General features: G+C 46.1%; 3 protein-coding genes across 16 annotated transcripts in view; 2 read left to right on the forward strand and 1 right to left on the reverse strand.

The window, feature by feature from the left end:
• The window catches only part of SH3TC1 (SH3 domain and tetratricopeptide repeats 1), a 41,766-nt gene extending 40,644 nt beyond the window's left edge, over positions 1 to 1,122 (reverse strand). The window contains exon 1 of the mRNA XM_083698196.1: positions 277 to 1,122. The gene's annotated coding sequence lies outside the window, so the exon portion shown is untranslated. The remainder of the gene's footprint in view (positions 1 to 276) is intronic.
• The window catches only part of TSPAN3 (tetraspanin 3), a 939,276-nt gene that overhangs the window by 910,189 nt on the left and 12,582 nt on the right, over positions 1 to 16,505 (forward strand). The gene's annotated exons all lie outside the window — the stretch shown is intronic.
• ABLIM2 (actin binding LIM protein family member 2) overlaps positions 2,682 to 16,505 on the forward strand; it is a 71,073-nt gene continuing 57,249 nt past the window's right edge. For 11 of the 14 annotated variants that reach the window (XR_014555136.1, XR_014555137.1, XR_014555138.1 and 8 more), the window contains exons 1-3: positions 2,714 to 2,946; positions 8,569 to 8,712; positions 13,661 to 13,844. Coding sequence is in view for 2 of the 14 variants with exons in the window: in XM_083698298.1 (XP_083554424.1) it covers positions 2,931 to 2,946; positions 8,569 to 8,712; positions 13,661 to 13,844 (344 nt within the window). In the remaining 12 variants the exon portion in view is untranslated. Of the gene's footprint in view, positions 2,947 to 8,568; positions 8,713 to 13,660; positions 13,845 to 16,505 lie in introns of all 14 variants that reach the window. The other 3 variants (XR_014555133.1, XR_014555134.1, XR_014555135.1) reach the window with 3 other exon arrangements.

Here is a 16,505-nt window from a genome sequence, read left to right on the forward strand (position 1 = left end):
AAGGAAATAGAATCTAAATAAAGTTCACAGGTCCTTTCACACAAAAGGCGACTATTATCTCCCCACCCCAGCGACTTAGCGTAGGGAACAACAGAAAAGGTTTTGTTCCTCCTGAGTGAGATGATTCAGACACCAAGTTCTTAATAAAGCACCCAGAATCTTGCTTAAAATAGCCTTTTAGCATAGTCATTGTACAAATTTAGGAATATATATTACGCCTAGGAGCTCAAAATCTATTTAGAAATGGATTGGGTGGGTGAACATACTGAAACTTACTTCTGATAAGGCAGAGACGCTATCTATTAGCGGTTCTGACAATCTGGGTGAGGATATCGCTGTGCTCTGCAAACGGTTACACTTCTGATGAAGTGCCAGGTGTGCATCTACAGGTATGGCACCGAAGGGTCTTCCCTGGATGTGCTGGTGGAATTGGCAGAAACACAGAGTGCCTTTTGGAGGCTGTGGCCGGTTGCTGGTGGAAACCACAGGAGGGGGGTGAGTGTCCTCGTGGTCGAATCCTGCTTGGTTTGCCACAGACAACTGTTCAGTCACTGTGAGAACAGGGTGCTTGGGCCATGGGCATGATCCAGCAGGCTCTCCTTATGCTCTTATGCAGCTTTTCCTATAGAAGTTGGGCCTCCACCCTCCTCTGGACTAGATTCCCACAACGCTCTCTACATGGGAACACTTTTTGAAACAGTCTGGAAACTTCAACATGTGCCAAATGGGCCTGCTAGTCTGTTATCTGGCCCTGGAATATAACAGCATATATAACATGGATCCTGTTCCATATGCACAGGATGTGCAGAAGCAAAGTTTGATAATTTTAGACTCTGGCGGTGTTAGAGGGTAATATGCAGGGCCTCCCCCTTCTCCTTGTGGTCCTGGGCCTATAAAGGTTCAAATATTCAAATATGTGAGGTAGTGGAGAATGCTGATCATATTTGAGGGAAAGGTGGAATAACAGCTAAACAGTGCTCAACTGTCGACAAGCCATTGTCCACCACAACAGGTATCAAGTCATCAAGATGATAAATAGATAATATTCCCAGTGTTCTGCTCCACTCTGTCCCTACTGTCACACTTAAGTGTAACCAAAAGAAGCCAGGATGTGAGGGACAGAGGACTCAGCTACATTGTCAAAGAAAAGGCGCTTTATGCGTTCTTTATGCATTCTAACAGTGACACCAGATGGCACTATGGAATTCCATTTTTGCTAACCCGATTTCTCATACAGTACAAAGTTTGCAATGCATTTAACCAAAACACTTCTTTAATCCAGCCAGAGACTTGCTTTTGTCAACTTTTTGGATTGCAGTCTGCCTCATTCTGCAGATTTTAGTTGCCACGAAAGAGCAGCAAATTGTTAGTTATTTAATGCATCACTGCTATATTTCTTCTGCCAGAGAGCAAGAGGGATTTTCTGCCTCAGGTACCTAAATGAATCAACCAGCCCTGAGTGAGTAATGTGTACTTCGACATAGGGATGGAATATCCGCTGTTCCAGCTCAGGCAGCACAGCATATTGGACTGAACGCATTGGAGAAGGCTTGGTGAGGAATCAGCATTATATCCCCTTTCACGTCCAAAACGACACTTGATTTACCCAGATCATACGTTTCCATGACCTGGAGGCTCTTCCCTTTGAGACGCACAAGCATTCTCAACATCAGAGCTTCCCAAACTGTGTGTCACAACAGGTACGTGTGTTGGCTGCAGTGTGTAGGTGTGTCGTGCGAACGCTCCCCGCTCTCCTCTGGGTTCTGGAAAGTGCTTTGCCAGTAAAACCAAATAAATGTGTCACAAAATGATGCATGTCTAAAAAGTGTGTTGCCAAGATGAAAAGTTTGGAAAGCAAAGGTGTTTATCAGTTACCCCAGGTCAACTAAGCTTTGTGCCATCCCAGATAAAGCCAGTGGACAGACTTCCCCCCACCATGGCATTATATCTGGCCTAGTGCTTCCTTTTTGGCAAAGATATTTCCCATTTCAGTAACTGTCCATATAAATGGTAGGCTCTTCTTCCAGTGCGTTTTTGAAGCTGAGGTTGGCTGGCCATCTATCATGGATGCTTTACAGTGGTACCTCAGGTTACAGACTCCGCTAACCCACAGGTTAAGAACTTTGCTTCAGGTTAAGAACTTTGCTTCAGGATGAGAACAGAAATTGTGCTCCAGCAGTGTGGCGGCAGCAGGAGGCCCCATTAGCTGAAGTGGTGCTTCAGGTTAAGAACAGTTTCAGGATAAGAACGGACCTCTGGAACGAATTAAGTTCTTAACCCGAGGTACCACTGTAGTTGAGATTTCTGCCTTGGAGGGGGTTTGGCTAGATGACCCTGGGGGTCCCTTTCAACTCTACAATGTAGGAGTGAAGAAGGAACTGGGCTTCCAGGAAAGCGCGCCCGGCCCAAGGAAACTGTCCCGTGCTGCTACTCGCGAGGAATGAACGTGCGGCGCAGCGGCGGGGGGGGGGGGCGCCCCAAATGCAGCGGCTTCAGCAATTCTTTGGCTGTCACGTTTCGCGGCGTTGCGAGGTCTTCTCCGCGCGGCCAGAAGTGGGCGCCGGATCGACGCCTGCCGCTTTCCTCGGCGACACGTCGCCGCAGCAGCCCCGGGCGCTTGGCTCCTCCGGCCCCGGCGGGCTGTAGGCGCTCCGGAGGGCGGCCGAGAGCTGCGCGCCCGTCCCGGAGCCTCCGCCCCGCACGCCCCGCCTTCCGCGCCCAGCGCCGGGCCTGCCTACCCAGCCGCGGGGAGGAGGCGGCGGAGGACGCAGGAGGCCGGCGCCTCGTCCCGCCGCAGGAGAGCCTCGGCCGGAGCCTGGCCAGCCGCGCCACAGGTGCCTGCCCGCCTGCCTGCCTGCCTGCCTGCCGGGGGATGCCCGCGTCGCCAGCCCGGCGGCTACGGCAGCACCCCAGCGGGGAAGAGGCGCGCCATGAGCACCGGCACAGGTAGGCGGAGGGCTCGGGAGCGGTGCGTCGGGAAGAGGGCAGCTTGCCTTGGCCGCCGGAGGAAAGCGCCATCGCCGCGGCGGCGGCGCCCCAGTCACGTCAGAATGCGGCGGGCGGGCGGGCGGGCAGTGCCGCGGCGGGGGCGCTTGGGGAGCGAGGCGGCGGAGCATCCTCCGCGGGCGCCCGGGCGAGGCGGGCAGGGTTGTTCCGGGGCTGCAGGCTTGGCGCATTTGGGGGCCGCTGGGCGCCCTCGCTCTCCGCCTCGCCCGCCCGCCCGCCCGCCGTCCCGAGCAGCCCCGGCCAGGCTCCCCGGCTTCAGGGCGGGGCCGCCGCGGTGGCTTTGCTGCAGAGCGAGCCGCTGGTGTGGCGCGCCGGGGAAGGCGGAGGATGCGCCTGGTCTGCCCTGCCGCTCGGCTCTCCGTCAGGCGGCGGTGGCTTCGTCGCTTTCAACATTTTTGCTGCATTTGGATTGCTGCTTCGGCGGGGTGCCTCTGGGAGGAAAAGCGGGTTATGGATTTTCATGGAAATGAGGGTATCTGCTCGCTAGCGGGAGCGGCGGAAGGCAGTGCTGGCGAAGATGCTCGAGGCTGCTACCTGGGGCCCCCACAAAAAGGAGTCAGGCACTCTTTACTGCTTCCACCCTGGTCCATTTCTCTGGAATTGAGGTCAATTTCTTACAAATGACATTGCTGACAAAACATGGCATTTTGCGTCCTCCCATTTTGGGGGATTCCCCCGCCCCTGACTTTTGAGTCCAATTTTTAAAAATAATAATAAATTATTTCCATCTCACACATCTGACTGGGTTGCCCCAGACAGACTTACAAAAAATTATAAGGCCACAGTAAAACATGACACATTAAAAACTATACAGGGCTGCCTTCAGATGTCTATGGAAGGTCATCTGCAGTACAGTAATTGTTGATCTCCTTGATGGGAGGGTGTTCTACAGGGCAGGCGCCACCACCGAGAAGGCCCTCTGCCTGGTTCCTTTTGACCTCATTTCTTGCAGTGAGGGAACTGCCAGAAGGCCCTTAGAGATGGAGCTCAGGATCAGGGCTGAACAACGGGGGTGGAGATGCTCCTTCAGGTATACTGGGCCAAGGCCATTTAGGGCTTTAAAGGTCAGCCTTGTGTACAATGGCATAGTGTGGGTTGGCAGCAGCTGGGCCGGGGCGAGGGCACATGCCGGTGGGGTGCACAAATGGTGAACAGAGCCCTCTCCCAACTGGCTCCTTGCCCGCTGCCTCCTCCCACCTCCAACCCACCTGCCACCACATCTCAGCTGCCAGGGGTGCATGGTTGTCATGGGGGTGCCTGATTGCGCCCCCTCAAAAATGTGCGCTTAGGGCCGTGGGTCCCCCTTGCCTCCTCCATGCTACGCCTCTGCTTGTGTGAACTTGCCGTTGCTTTACCTGGCAGAGAAGTGAAGCAGGTGGCAAAATCCCACCTTTCTGAATGGTTTTGCCTGTCTTTCCTGGTTGTATTGTTGCGATTCCGTGATCTGCACCCGTGGCGCCATTTCAAAAAGCTTTAAATTATGTAGATCAGATATTTGGGAGAAGAAGCAGTATAGTCTGCAGCCTTTCTCAACCTGTGGGTCCCCAGATGTTGTTGAATTACAACTCCCATCACCCTTAGCTAGCAAGGCCAGAGCTCAGGGATGATGGAAGTTGTAGTCCAACAACATCAGGTTGACCCACAGGTTGAGAACCGCTGGAAGCAGGTAGGGTGTTGGACTTGGACCAGGGAGACGTAGGCCCAGATCCTTGTCACCAAGTTTACTGGATAACTTCTGGCCAGTTTCTGGTTCTCAGTCTAAACAACTTGTGAGAGGGCTGCTCCGAGATCCTTAGAGGAAAGGTGGGACAACAATCTGATAGAGGGCTAAATTCAACTCTTAGCTTCCTCCTAGCTTCCATTACTTATCTGCTTGTATCTTGCTCCCGTAGCATCGTTCCTTCTTGCTGTTTCTTAAGTTTATTTAATTTTCTGCTTTGTTTTGATGTTAAAGTGCATGTCTGCTAATAAAAAACAAATAAAAACAAAATAATAAGTGAGTATTCACATGTGTTGGCCTACTAGTGTGCCTTTCACTCTTCATGGGCATGGAGGAGCATAGTGGGGAAAGTAGTGTTTATGTTGCATGCCATGTGTGGAACATTCACTTCTTTCTTGCTGATTGCAGAAGATTCAGCATCACTAAAAGACCCTCATGTGCCAAGAGCAGTGCTGACTACTTAAAATTAGGTGCTGATAGCAGTGATAGCACCAACACAGTTCAGTACCTTCATGGTTCATTTAACAAATGCCACATTTCACTGCTTGTTCACTTCTAAGGAAACACACTTAAGATCCAGCTGGCAGACTTTGAACTGGAATGCCACAATTATCTGTATCTGGTTTATAATATAGCACTAAAATAAGGGCGGTAAAATAAGAGAAAGTAGAAATTTACACATCAAGCGGTGTATTTGCGTCTCCCAATGCAAGCAGCCACATTTGACATCTGCATTAGCAGGAACAGAAGTTATGTTTATCTAGGAGTTTCCTATTGGCCAAGAGCATAACTTTGCATCACCGACCAAGTGTTTGTGGATGAATGAATTCCCTCAAATAGAGAACAGCCTGTATTTTTGAAATTGGAAACCTTGAATAAAATGTGGAACTATTTTCTAGGTCATTTATATGCTCGTCTCCTATCTTTTACCGTTTGGCTCTCAAGAGTTTGCTCTTTGTGTTATACAATACTTGGATTTGAAATCCATTTATAAATAGTAAATACTGGAAATGATCGAGCCAAAATTTGGGCGTTAGATGTAATCCTGCATAGCTTTCATGCCGCGCGAGGCCTTGGGGCTTGCTCAGCTGGAGGCTGGGAGCTCTTTCAAGAAGCCAAAGGTGCCACAGGCTGTATTGGCCTGGTGATGCAGCTTGCTGCTCTCTCTGTGATATGAGGGGCAGAGCACGATGCTGGCTTCACACAGCAGTATATTGGAGGTGGAACTGCTGCTGCTGCTGCTGCTGCTGTCCCTCTGCTTCCAGCAGCCCAATATTGAAAGTGGAGCTGGTAGCAGAGGGAAGCCGCCGGGTGAAGCCGCCATCTTGGTCTGCCCCTCATAGCAGTCCTGGGTGTTGTATCAATACATCGCCCAGGCCTAATCTAAACCAACAAAAAGAGAACCAGAAGGTCAAAGGGAGTAATTTGCACTTCAAGGGGAAAACATATTTTTCTCAACCACCTAATAGATATTTCTGGAAAAAATGGATAGAGTGTAAGAGTTCAGATCTAAAGTGATTGGTTGCTCAAAGAGATCTTGATGTCTAAGTGTTGATCCTCTACTTCAGTGATTTATTGCTGTGGTCCGTGGTAAAGTGGCTTGCAAGCTTCATTCAGGTGAAAAATACAATTAAAAACCATACAGCATCTAGCAGAGCATTACAATTGTTACAGCAGGCAGAAAAATGCCCCCTGTAGCATCTGAGATGTGATTTGTTGCAATGAGAGTGAGGATCCTCTACGTTGCAGCACTTTGTGGAATTCCCTTCACAAGAGGGCTTGCTTAGTTCAGCCAAAGTGTTCACTTCTCTTGGAGACAGGGGTGATGCCACTCCATTTATTTTTCATTCTGCCTGTTTCATTTTCTCACTGCTTGGAATGTTCAGGAGCATTTTGTTACCTTGAGTTTTGATGTGAACAAAGTTTTCAAAAAGCATGCAATCATTGTCCACAGAGCTAAGACACTGCAAATGGTTCACTGGACAAAACTGCAGTGATTCCAGGAGTCTTCCAGGGCACCAAGATGCAGGACACAGCCCACGTGTGAAGAACACTCTGGATGATATTCTTGGTCCTTGTAGCTAGCGTGGGTTGATCCAAAATTCTTATCCCATGGTTATATCCAATGATTGATTTACTGCGCAACCACATTTAGATTTGCTCTCCTTCAAGCATAAACCAGAAGGGAAGTTTCTCCTAGGGGTGTGTGATCACCCGAGTTCAGCCACACTGGTCAGCCCTGGTCAGCCAACCAGACACAAAGGGAGCCAGTCTCCTTAGGGAGATGGGGAGGCCCACTCATGACATCTTTCCCCTTGACACACTGCACATGCTGTCATTGGTGGAAAGAGCTTGGAATACTTGCAAACAAAGTACTGTCCGTCAACACCAGGGGTCAGCTCAGCAAACTTTTTCAGCAGGGGGCCGGTCCACTTGTGGGGGCCGGATCATATTTTGAAAAAGAAAATGATGCAAGTGCACCACGAGCCCCGGTGGCTGCTTACCTGTGTCTTGCGAGCAGCAGGGGCTGGCGGCGGTGGCAGTGAGATGATGAGTGGCATGCGAAAGGCCTCCGGAGAGGGGCTGCTTAAAATGGTGGCTGCTCAAGCGCTGCTGCTGGCACCAACAAAGCCCAGCCCCCTTCCTCCTCTAGGCAAGGCGGGGAGAAGCCAGGAGGAGGGAGGGAGGAGGTGCTGCCGCCGCCATGTGAGGGAGAGGGAAAGAACCCGCACGCTGGTGATCCACACGGCGATTCCTAGACTGTCTGTGGGCCGGATCTAGAAGGCAATTGGACCTGATCCGGCCCGTGGGCCTTAGTTTGCCTACCCATGATCAACACCATAAGCATCCTTTTGGCTGTGCAACACAATAGGAAGGCATGATAAGCGACACAACGCAGCTCTGTTTCAGTGGCGGCATCAGAATTTTTTGGGGGGTGGGGTGCAGATGTGCCAAAGCATATTTCTAGGTGGGGGTGTTGTGTGCCACATATTAAGATCCCTGAAAGGAAAATAACACTATGTGTTAATGACAGGAGTCCAGCAAATGAGGGGGTAAGTGGGGAGCAAGCTCCTTTTTTTGGGGGGGGGAGCACTTGCCTCCCCTGGCACCATCCATGCTCAGTTTGTGTTCATAAAGGTGGTGAAATCAACCAAGTACATAATCACTTCTAAATGAATAATATAAGACTTAAATTAAGGTCAGAAGTATTCCCTTAATATCATTTAATAATGAAAAATAGTTTAGGAAATTGTCTGAATGTGGCCTGCAGTTCTGATAATCCTATTTTAGAAAAGAATAAAGGTCAGGGTAAAGTCTTTCCTTCTTACTTTCAAAATAAACTTCCTTAAATAAAACAAGATATCTATCATCACAAACAACTAGAAAAAATTCCAGAACCACTTTCCATAATACTTCCATTGATCATAACTACACAGATTAATAAATTAATTAAAACAAAATTTAAAAATCGAATAAACATGAGATTTGATCTGTTGCTGCACACAAATGTCTAATTCATTGTACTCATCAAATGGATCTGTACTCTGAAGAGTGTTGATCCCATATAAATGCAGACAATACTGGTATGTTGTCGGGATCTGATTTTGCTATATAAGCACTGAAGTCGCACCAAATGGTGTAAAATTGATCTTTTTTTATTTGCTTCCTAAATACTCACACTTGAAGTCATTAATTTCTCTGGTATTGTACTTGATTGTATGTGCTGATATTTAATCTAGGATCGTGTTTGCATGCCGCAGTGACGTCACACCACTTTCACATTGGGGCGTGCTCGTTAAAGTTTGCATTGTCCTAACGGGCATACCCTTTCTTTCTTGCAGCTTCTCAGCCACAGGCTGTGCACAGCCACTTGGAAAAGCCTTCTGGTGCTGCAATCCTCTGCAATAATTGTGGAAATCCATGCAAAGGAGAGGTGCTAAGAGTACAAAAGAAGTATTTCCATATTAAATGTTTTGTTTGCAAAGGTAGGAATTTACTTTTCATATTGTCTGCTATGTATGGGCATGGAAACTTAAAGAGGTGTAAAAATCATTGAGATAGGCAGAGAAATGCACATGCAGTTCTCTTCTGGTATGCTGTAATCCTAGAATAACTTTGCTTGTCTAAAAAGGCACTTTCAGATATTAAAAAAATGCAGTGCTTTTTCTGTGATGGGAGACATCAGTATGCAATACCAGCACCTCTTTTTGTTGTTGTCCATGGCAGCCATTTTGTGCTGGCACCCATGGCACTTTTATCAAGATTAGAGAACTGGCACTTCATTTTGTTTTATTTACAACGATGGCAACAAACTGCACACTGGACAAATGCATACACCAGAGCAAACAAAACAGAAGATAAAAAGATGTGGAGTAGATTGAGAAGATCTGTGATGAAGGTCTACCACTTTTGTAAAAAAATCTAATTAACATCTCGAGCTTTGAAGAGTAGGAAAGTGGTCCTCTGAGATAAATGTTTAACCTTTTCCTTACTTGTGCTTCCCCCTGTCTAAACTCCCTGCCCCTGCAGAGTGGTACTTCTGCCTGATTGACTGCTGGGTCACAACTTCATGGTTCCAGCTATGGAATCTTTTCAGTCAAGGCCTTGATTTACTCACAGCCCCAGCTTGGCCTTGATACATGGTCCAGCTTATTTGTTGTAGCAAACAGCCATTTTCCTGTGCGGTTCCACGGCTGGTGTCTCTCCCAGACGGAGGTTTTCAGCTCCTGAATATCGCCACGTAGGGCCTCCTCTCATCATTGGCACCATTCCCTCACAACCCTTTGATCCAGTAGCCAGTAGCAGTAGGCACTGGTCAAAGCACCACATCTTCCAGGTTGGAATGATATTACTACTGGCCCCTGCGCCCAACTTGGTAAGAGTGGGAGTTGGCCTTCCATATACAGAAGGACAAATCACAATTGGCACATGGTAATAACAGCAGGGTTGGGCAACTTAGAACACTCCAGATATTGCTGGAGTTTCAACTCCTGTCTGCTCCGGCCAGCTTGGCCAATGGTCAGGATTGATGGGAGTTGTAGTCCAACAGTATGTGGAGGGTCACAGGCTTCTGTCTTAACTTCTAATAAGTTAGTCTCCATGGAATTTGTATGCCGGCTCAATTTGTATTTTGGTGTGGAATGGGAAAGATGCTAATTTTAAGTAGTTTGTTTTAAAAAATGTCTATGGTACGTAGTAATGTTTTAAAATCCATATTGTTGGTCTGTTAGGTGTAATGTTCTGTTGAGACTGTGGCAGCTGAGGAGAGGGGAAGAATTTAATTCATGCCAACAGTTGCCATAAAGATACGCCCCCATTTAACAGTGGTGCCCATATTTCTTGCCAGTGGTGAACTCCCCTGCTTCTGTTGCCCACAACCAGCACAAAAGTCTCCCTTATTGGTGCTGTCGTACCGAAACTCCAAGTGAGGGAAAGAGGCCATTCTCCTCTCCTCCACTGAAACGAGGGGGGGGGGCAGCTTCTCTCCTGTAAGATGGGGCAAGGATGGCCAGACACTGTCATGCACTTGCATGCTCTTGTCTTTCATCCTCTTCCATGTGACGTGGGTGCCAAGTCACATGGATTTGCACCGTTCTCTCACTCCTGCTGCCTGCAAAACAAAGGCACCATTGGAGAGACCACTAGTGAATACTCTCTTCATTTCCAGGAAATGGGCATCTTCACGCAAACGGAAGATGAAGGTGAATGAGGGCTGGCAGGAATTTATCCACTCAGTGCTTCTTGTTATTCTCTCTTCCCACACTGGCATTCCTAAGCTCCACACGGCCCAATTGGGGGTAGAACCCCCCCCAACCAAAGTTGGAGTGCAGTAACAAGCTTTGGAAGCAGCAGTATTTTCCTTGTTGGTTGGGTTGTTTGGGGTTTGCTTGTCTAGTTCAGGTAGCTGCAAAACTTGAGCAGTTCAGAGCTGCTGGTGATCTGCTGAGTGAAGGTGGACGTTATTTTCTCTCTCCCACCTGTTCATGAATTAGGAAAGAGGGATGGTGTGAACTTTCGGCAGCATTGCTGTATGAGAAATCAGGCTTTGAGCATTAAGCCATATTTCATTTTATTTCATTCAAGATATTTAGCATGGAATCACATACACCATTCCCTCATGTTTCATGGAGACAGACATTGTAATCCTTCTGCATTTTCCCAGTGCTGCTTCTTTCTTCCCACAGAAAGCCCAACGTTTGGGGTTTTTTCTTTTCTTTTTGAAGGACTGAAGAATAGAGTAACCCACAGGTTAGGAGTTAGGAGTAGACCATTAGGTCTACCCTTCCACCTTTTGTTTTGATAATGGGCAGGTGAACCTATCACAGATTTCCCCACATTTGCTGCAAGCAACATTTTATAACATTTTATATGCGTTGTTTAGATGATCATAGTCATGAGAAGTACTAAATGGGGGAAAACACTAATGTAAACAATTATTTGCCCAGATCATGATTTTGAAATCATTCCTTTCCACAGAGCACATACAGAGTGCTTTCATCACTGCCAAGTAATTGCAAGAGATGGTAGCTCTGCATTCCCCCCTTCTTCTTCTCTAACACTGCAATCCCATGCATGTTTATTCAGAAGAACATCCTATTGTGTGCAATCAGACTCACATTTTCCATAGGTCAGCAGCTGTTCTTGAGTATTTTGTGGTAGTATTGCACTTCGCTGCTGCTATGCTAATATGGTTAGCTACCAAAACCAGGTGCAGTTTGTGCATCAGCAGGGTGACTTCAAAATTTTGCAGACTTTTTTGCTTTGTTTTTCTCAGCTTCAAATTAGTTGATGTGTTCCTTCTCATACAATACACATTGATTATTTCAGGATCTAGCAGGGCACTAAAGTTTTCATATTCCTTATGCTTCTAGACAACTATTAGTCAACTAATGGCAAACAGGAGAATGTTGATGTGCAGCCTGATGGCAATCTGCAACCAATTCTTATTATTGACTTTTTATAGTAGGTTATTATAATAAATAGTAATTGAGAGGAAGAAGTAAATGGTGATTAACAGAGATTGCAGGGCAGGCACTTTGGTGTCTCAGGGATTTGGTTTGGCATTTCGCTCACAACAATCATAGCTTTGAATGGTACATCATGCTTACTGTTGTACACAATGAATCCAGGCTGACCAGGCCTTCTCTTAGAGCAAAATAGATACTCTGTCATCTCTTCAATGACAGGGATATGATAGAGTGAATTTCCTAGATTTTACTCATCTCTTCATGTGCCTGAATGAATTTGCCTTGCCTGAATCCCCCAAATGAATATTTTCCCATTAGTTTTGATATTCTTTATTGCTGGTATATGCCAGGGTGTTGTTGTTTTTTTTAAGGACACCTCCAACCCCCTAAAACAGTCACTGGGTGGCTATGGAAAGAATGAAAAAAGAAAGCAATCTCGAAGGCCTCTGTAACTGGATAGTTAGAGCCACTGTGGTTGCTAGCTCATTGCTTCTGGGAGAATTGAAGCAGTATCTCACACTGGGCGACCCCAAATGTCAGCCTTGGGCCTCAGTGTACACATGGCAAAGGAGACCTGTGATCTTCTTCAATGCAGTTTTCTTCTTCAATGCAGCAGTGTTTGCCTGCTAATCTGATAATAGAGATGTTTAGCCCTTTTCTCTTGTGCTGTTTCCCCAGTCTAAATTGCTGCGTCCTCTGCTGAAGGTCCCATTAGTCTTGCCTGGTTTGGGGAAATGTTGGGTACAGTATTCCCCCACAATGAGAATGCTTATATGTAAAAAGCACACGTACTACTTGTGTGAACACTGTAATGGAGCTGTCAAAAATGCAAGCAAGACCCTCCTCTTGCAGGGACAGGAGCTGTGATCTTGTGTGAGCTCACAGCTCTCAGGCTATACTGCTCACATGAGTAGACCACATGCATGTGCAGACAAGTTGGCTGACAGCGTTATTATCAGAATCAACTGAGAAAATTCTAAGACTGGAAACAAACTATTCCATAGTTAACAGAAAGAAAGAAGAAGGAATATGCTAAGCCATGTGTGAGTTAATAACAGGAGTTGGTATATACCAGATCAACTCCGCTCGCTAGTCTATAAATAAATTTGCTAAAAGCTACTGTGTGTAATCTGAGAGAGCCTGCATAAGAACATAGCGTAAAGTAAGGGTGTTTCAGATTACCCAAGGAGGAGGTGCCATTTGCAGGACACCAGTCCAGTCCAGATGAGTTATTCAGTGATCTATAATATGCTCTTTGTTTAAAACCAGTCTCAGAGTGAGCTACTGTATAAAAGTATATAATGCATTCAAAAAAATCTTTAAAAAACCCAAACCATAGCAGCAGTAAATCGGATTATATCACAGTGCTGTGGGAGCAATAAAACAACTCCTCCACTCAACTTATCAAATGGCTCAGTAAATAAATAGGCATTTACACCCATCAGGGTTGGCGCCAGCCGAATCTGTGATGGGAGGGCATTCCACAATTGGGAGTGCCACCACAGCAAACATCCCCTCATGAGATAAAGCAAAGATGAAACATTTTCCTGGCAGTTTACCTGCCTGAAAAGGCATAGAAGGAAAAGTCCTTTAAAAAAATTTCAGCAACATGCCATGTGCTAAAATCCATAGCAGGGATTCAGTTCTTAATCATCTGTTTGAGTATATTGAGTCTTCAGTATATCCAAAACGGATAACCAGTATATGCCCTGTCATAGTTTATATTTCATTTATCACTATGTGCCAGAGTTTCTTTATTTTGGGACAAGTCCAGAAATTACGTTTTATATCAGCATTATTCATTCTACAATGAGTTACGCTGTATCTGTAAAAGGTATAAAGACCTTTAGGCATCTCGTGAGGAAAAAAAAGCCATGTACAGCTTAAAATAACTCAATAAGTGATGCTCTGCCTTCTTAGGGATGGAGTTTCTTTTGTCATATATTGTGTCCTGTTTTGCCCACAGCATGCGGATGTGACTTGGCTCAAGGAGGATTTTTTGTAAGACAAGGAGACTATATCTGTACTTTGGACTATCAGCGCCTCTATGGGACACGGTGCTTCAGCTGTGATCAGTTTATTGAGGGAGAAGTGGTTTCAGCACTGGGGAAAACCTATCATCCAAATTGTTTTGTGTGTGTAGCTTGCAGGTGAGTTTATTTCTCTGAAGCTTTAACGTGTACCTTTACTTTTTTTAAATGAGACGGTGAGAATTGACCTAGTTCAATTCCAGGAATGCTTCTGTTCACCAGATTTCCTCTTCTGACAGCTATTGGACTTTTTGCTCCAGGAACTGTTCCACGTGCCCTTGGCCCCACTAAGAACCTGCCTGCCAATCTCCAGTGGGTCCTAGGATCTCTGGAGGCTTCCTTGACACTGCAGGCCTTGCGGTGTGTGCTTAGGGGCCTTTATTATTATTATTATTATTATTATTATTATTATTATTATTATTCACCAAGACCATATAACACCGGTCCTGAAAGTCCTACATTGGCTCCCAGTACGTTTCTGAGCACAATTCAAAGTGTTGGTGCTGACCTTTAAAGCCCTAAACGGCCTCAGCCCAGTATCCCTGAAGGAGCGTCTCCACCCCCATCATTCTGCGGTCCAGCTCCGAGGCCCTTCTGGCAGTTCCCTCCCTGCGAGAAGCCAAGTTACAGGGAACCAGGCAGAGGGCCTTCTCGGTAGTGGCACCCACCCTGTGGAACGCCCTCCCACCAGATGTCAAGGAAATAAGCAATTATCTGACTTTTAAGAGACATCTGACAGCAGGTTTTTAATGTTAGATGTTTTATTATGTTTTTAATATTCTGTTGGGAAGAAGGAGAAGAAGAAGAAGAAGAAGAAGAAGCAGCAGCAGCAGCAGCTAGTGAAGAAGAAGCTAGTGTGGCTTCCCTGCCCAGGAGGCATCTCCATATGTCCATTAAGGTCTCTGGAGATATTGCAGGTGTCATGGGCAGTGATGGAGATACAGTGGTACTTTGGTTTGCAACCGCTTTGGATTACAACCACGTCAAACCTGGAAGTGCATGTCCCTTTTTTTGGATTACAACCCATTTTTTTGGATTACAACCCATTTTTTTGGATTGCAACCCATGGGGGGGGGAGGCCCCATTGGCGAAAGTGCGCCTTGGGTTACAACCTGTTTTGGTTTACAACCGGACCTCTGGAACAGATTATTGTTGTAAACCAAGGTACCACTGTACGTCGAGTGACAGCCTCAGACGACGCAGGAAGTTTCTGCTCATGCCTGCCTCCATGCTGTATCTTCAGGGATCATGACACTCACTCATGCACTTGTGAAATGTGCATAGGTTTTCACCAGTTTTTATGTATTTGCTGTATTTATAGCCAACCTTTTCTTCAAGTAGCTTAAGGTGGAATAAATAGGTCTCACCTTCTTCTTTGATCCCCACAACAGCCCTGTGAGGTAAATTAAGCTGAGAGGCAGTGAGCAGCCCCAGGTCACTCAGTGAGCTTCACAGCCAGGTGGGGAGTTAAAGCCTCCTCTCCCAGATTTAAATCCAGGTTTAGTCTTGACACTAACCACAACACCACACTATTTTAAATGGCTTTATTGGGATACCAAAGATACTTTGTCTGTTGGCCGTGAGCCTCCTTAAAGAAACATAATTTATCTTTCTGTGCTTCATTGCTCTCAACGCTCACAATACAATGCTTTCTTGAGGGGAAATCTTGTATGAGCAATCTCTATTCGAAGTTTTCACATTGAGATAATCTGAGACACAAGAGACTATCTAACAAATTTGTAAACCTGTTGATTATACAGTAATGAGCAAAACCATCAGTTTGTATCAAATGGGACTATGATGTTGGAAACATGATTTGTCTGCTTGGTTCATTCAAAGTTGGCTTTGTCATTGGAATCCAAGATGGCTGCCATGAATTAATGTTTTGGTTAATACTGCATCCCCACTGGTTTTAGTCAGATATTGGAATCAGATTTTCTGTGTGCATTATTTGATTGCCTGCATTACTTTTCTGACATGGTTAGGCTCCCTCTAACTAAAAACCACATTTTTTTCTGCCTGTGGCAATGAGATTTCTATAGGATCCTTTCACCATTCTTGATCACCCTGCTGTTATACTGAGAAGGATAAAACTTGGTTTTTGAGTTCTATGAAGCTGCTGGTCACTTCTAGAAAGTGAATATTGTAGAAAACACAATGGATACTTAAGTATGTCTGTGGAAGAACAATTAGATGATGGACTGAGCCATGAAAAGAGCAGAGAGAGCCACACTTCCCCTTAAGTCTGTACCTCTTTGCCACATTTTTAGTTTGGTTTGGAGCTAGGTGTTCCCACTTGTGAGCTTTCCCTCATATTTACTTGGTGAAAGACCCCTTAAACCCTGTGTTTTCCCATTCATTCTTCCAATAATCAGTAGTGAACTTTTCGTATTGTCTCCAGCTCCACCCACCTGTGGAAAAGAGTCAGAGAATTGGAAGGCCAGATAATCAGAAAACCACATGATCAAAAAAAACCAGAGAATCCGAAAACAATCATTTTGACGTATAGAAAACGAGTCATTACTTCCCCCAACACAGTTCCCAGGAAAACACATCAGGAGCTATTTTAGGACCAGTTCAGATGAGGAACAAATTTTCATTTTGGTTTTCCACAATTAGATGTCTGTTCCAGTTCAGCAATAAGCAGCACTTTTCCTGGGGAAAGTGGTGGGACCCCAAGGGCGGGGGAAGGGAACCCTGATGCATAATACTAGAAATCATGTGACAAATGCAGATGTGGATGGGCCCTTAGATGAGGGAGAAGGAACAAACAGAATCCTT

Source organism: Podarcis gaigeae (assembly GCF_964106915.1).
Source record: "Podarcis gaigeae genome assembly, chromosome: 9".
Taxonomy (NCBI): Eukaryota; Metazoa; Chordata; class Lepidosauria; order Squamata; family Lacertidae; genus Podarcis; species Podarcis gaigeae.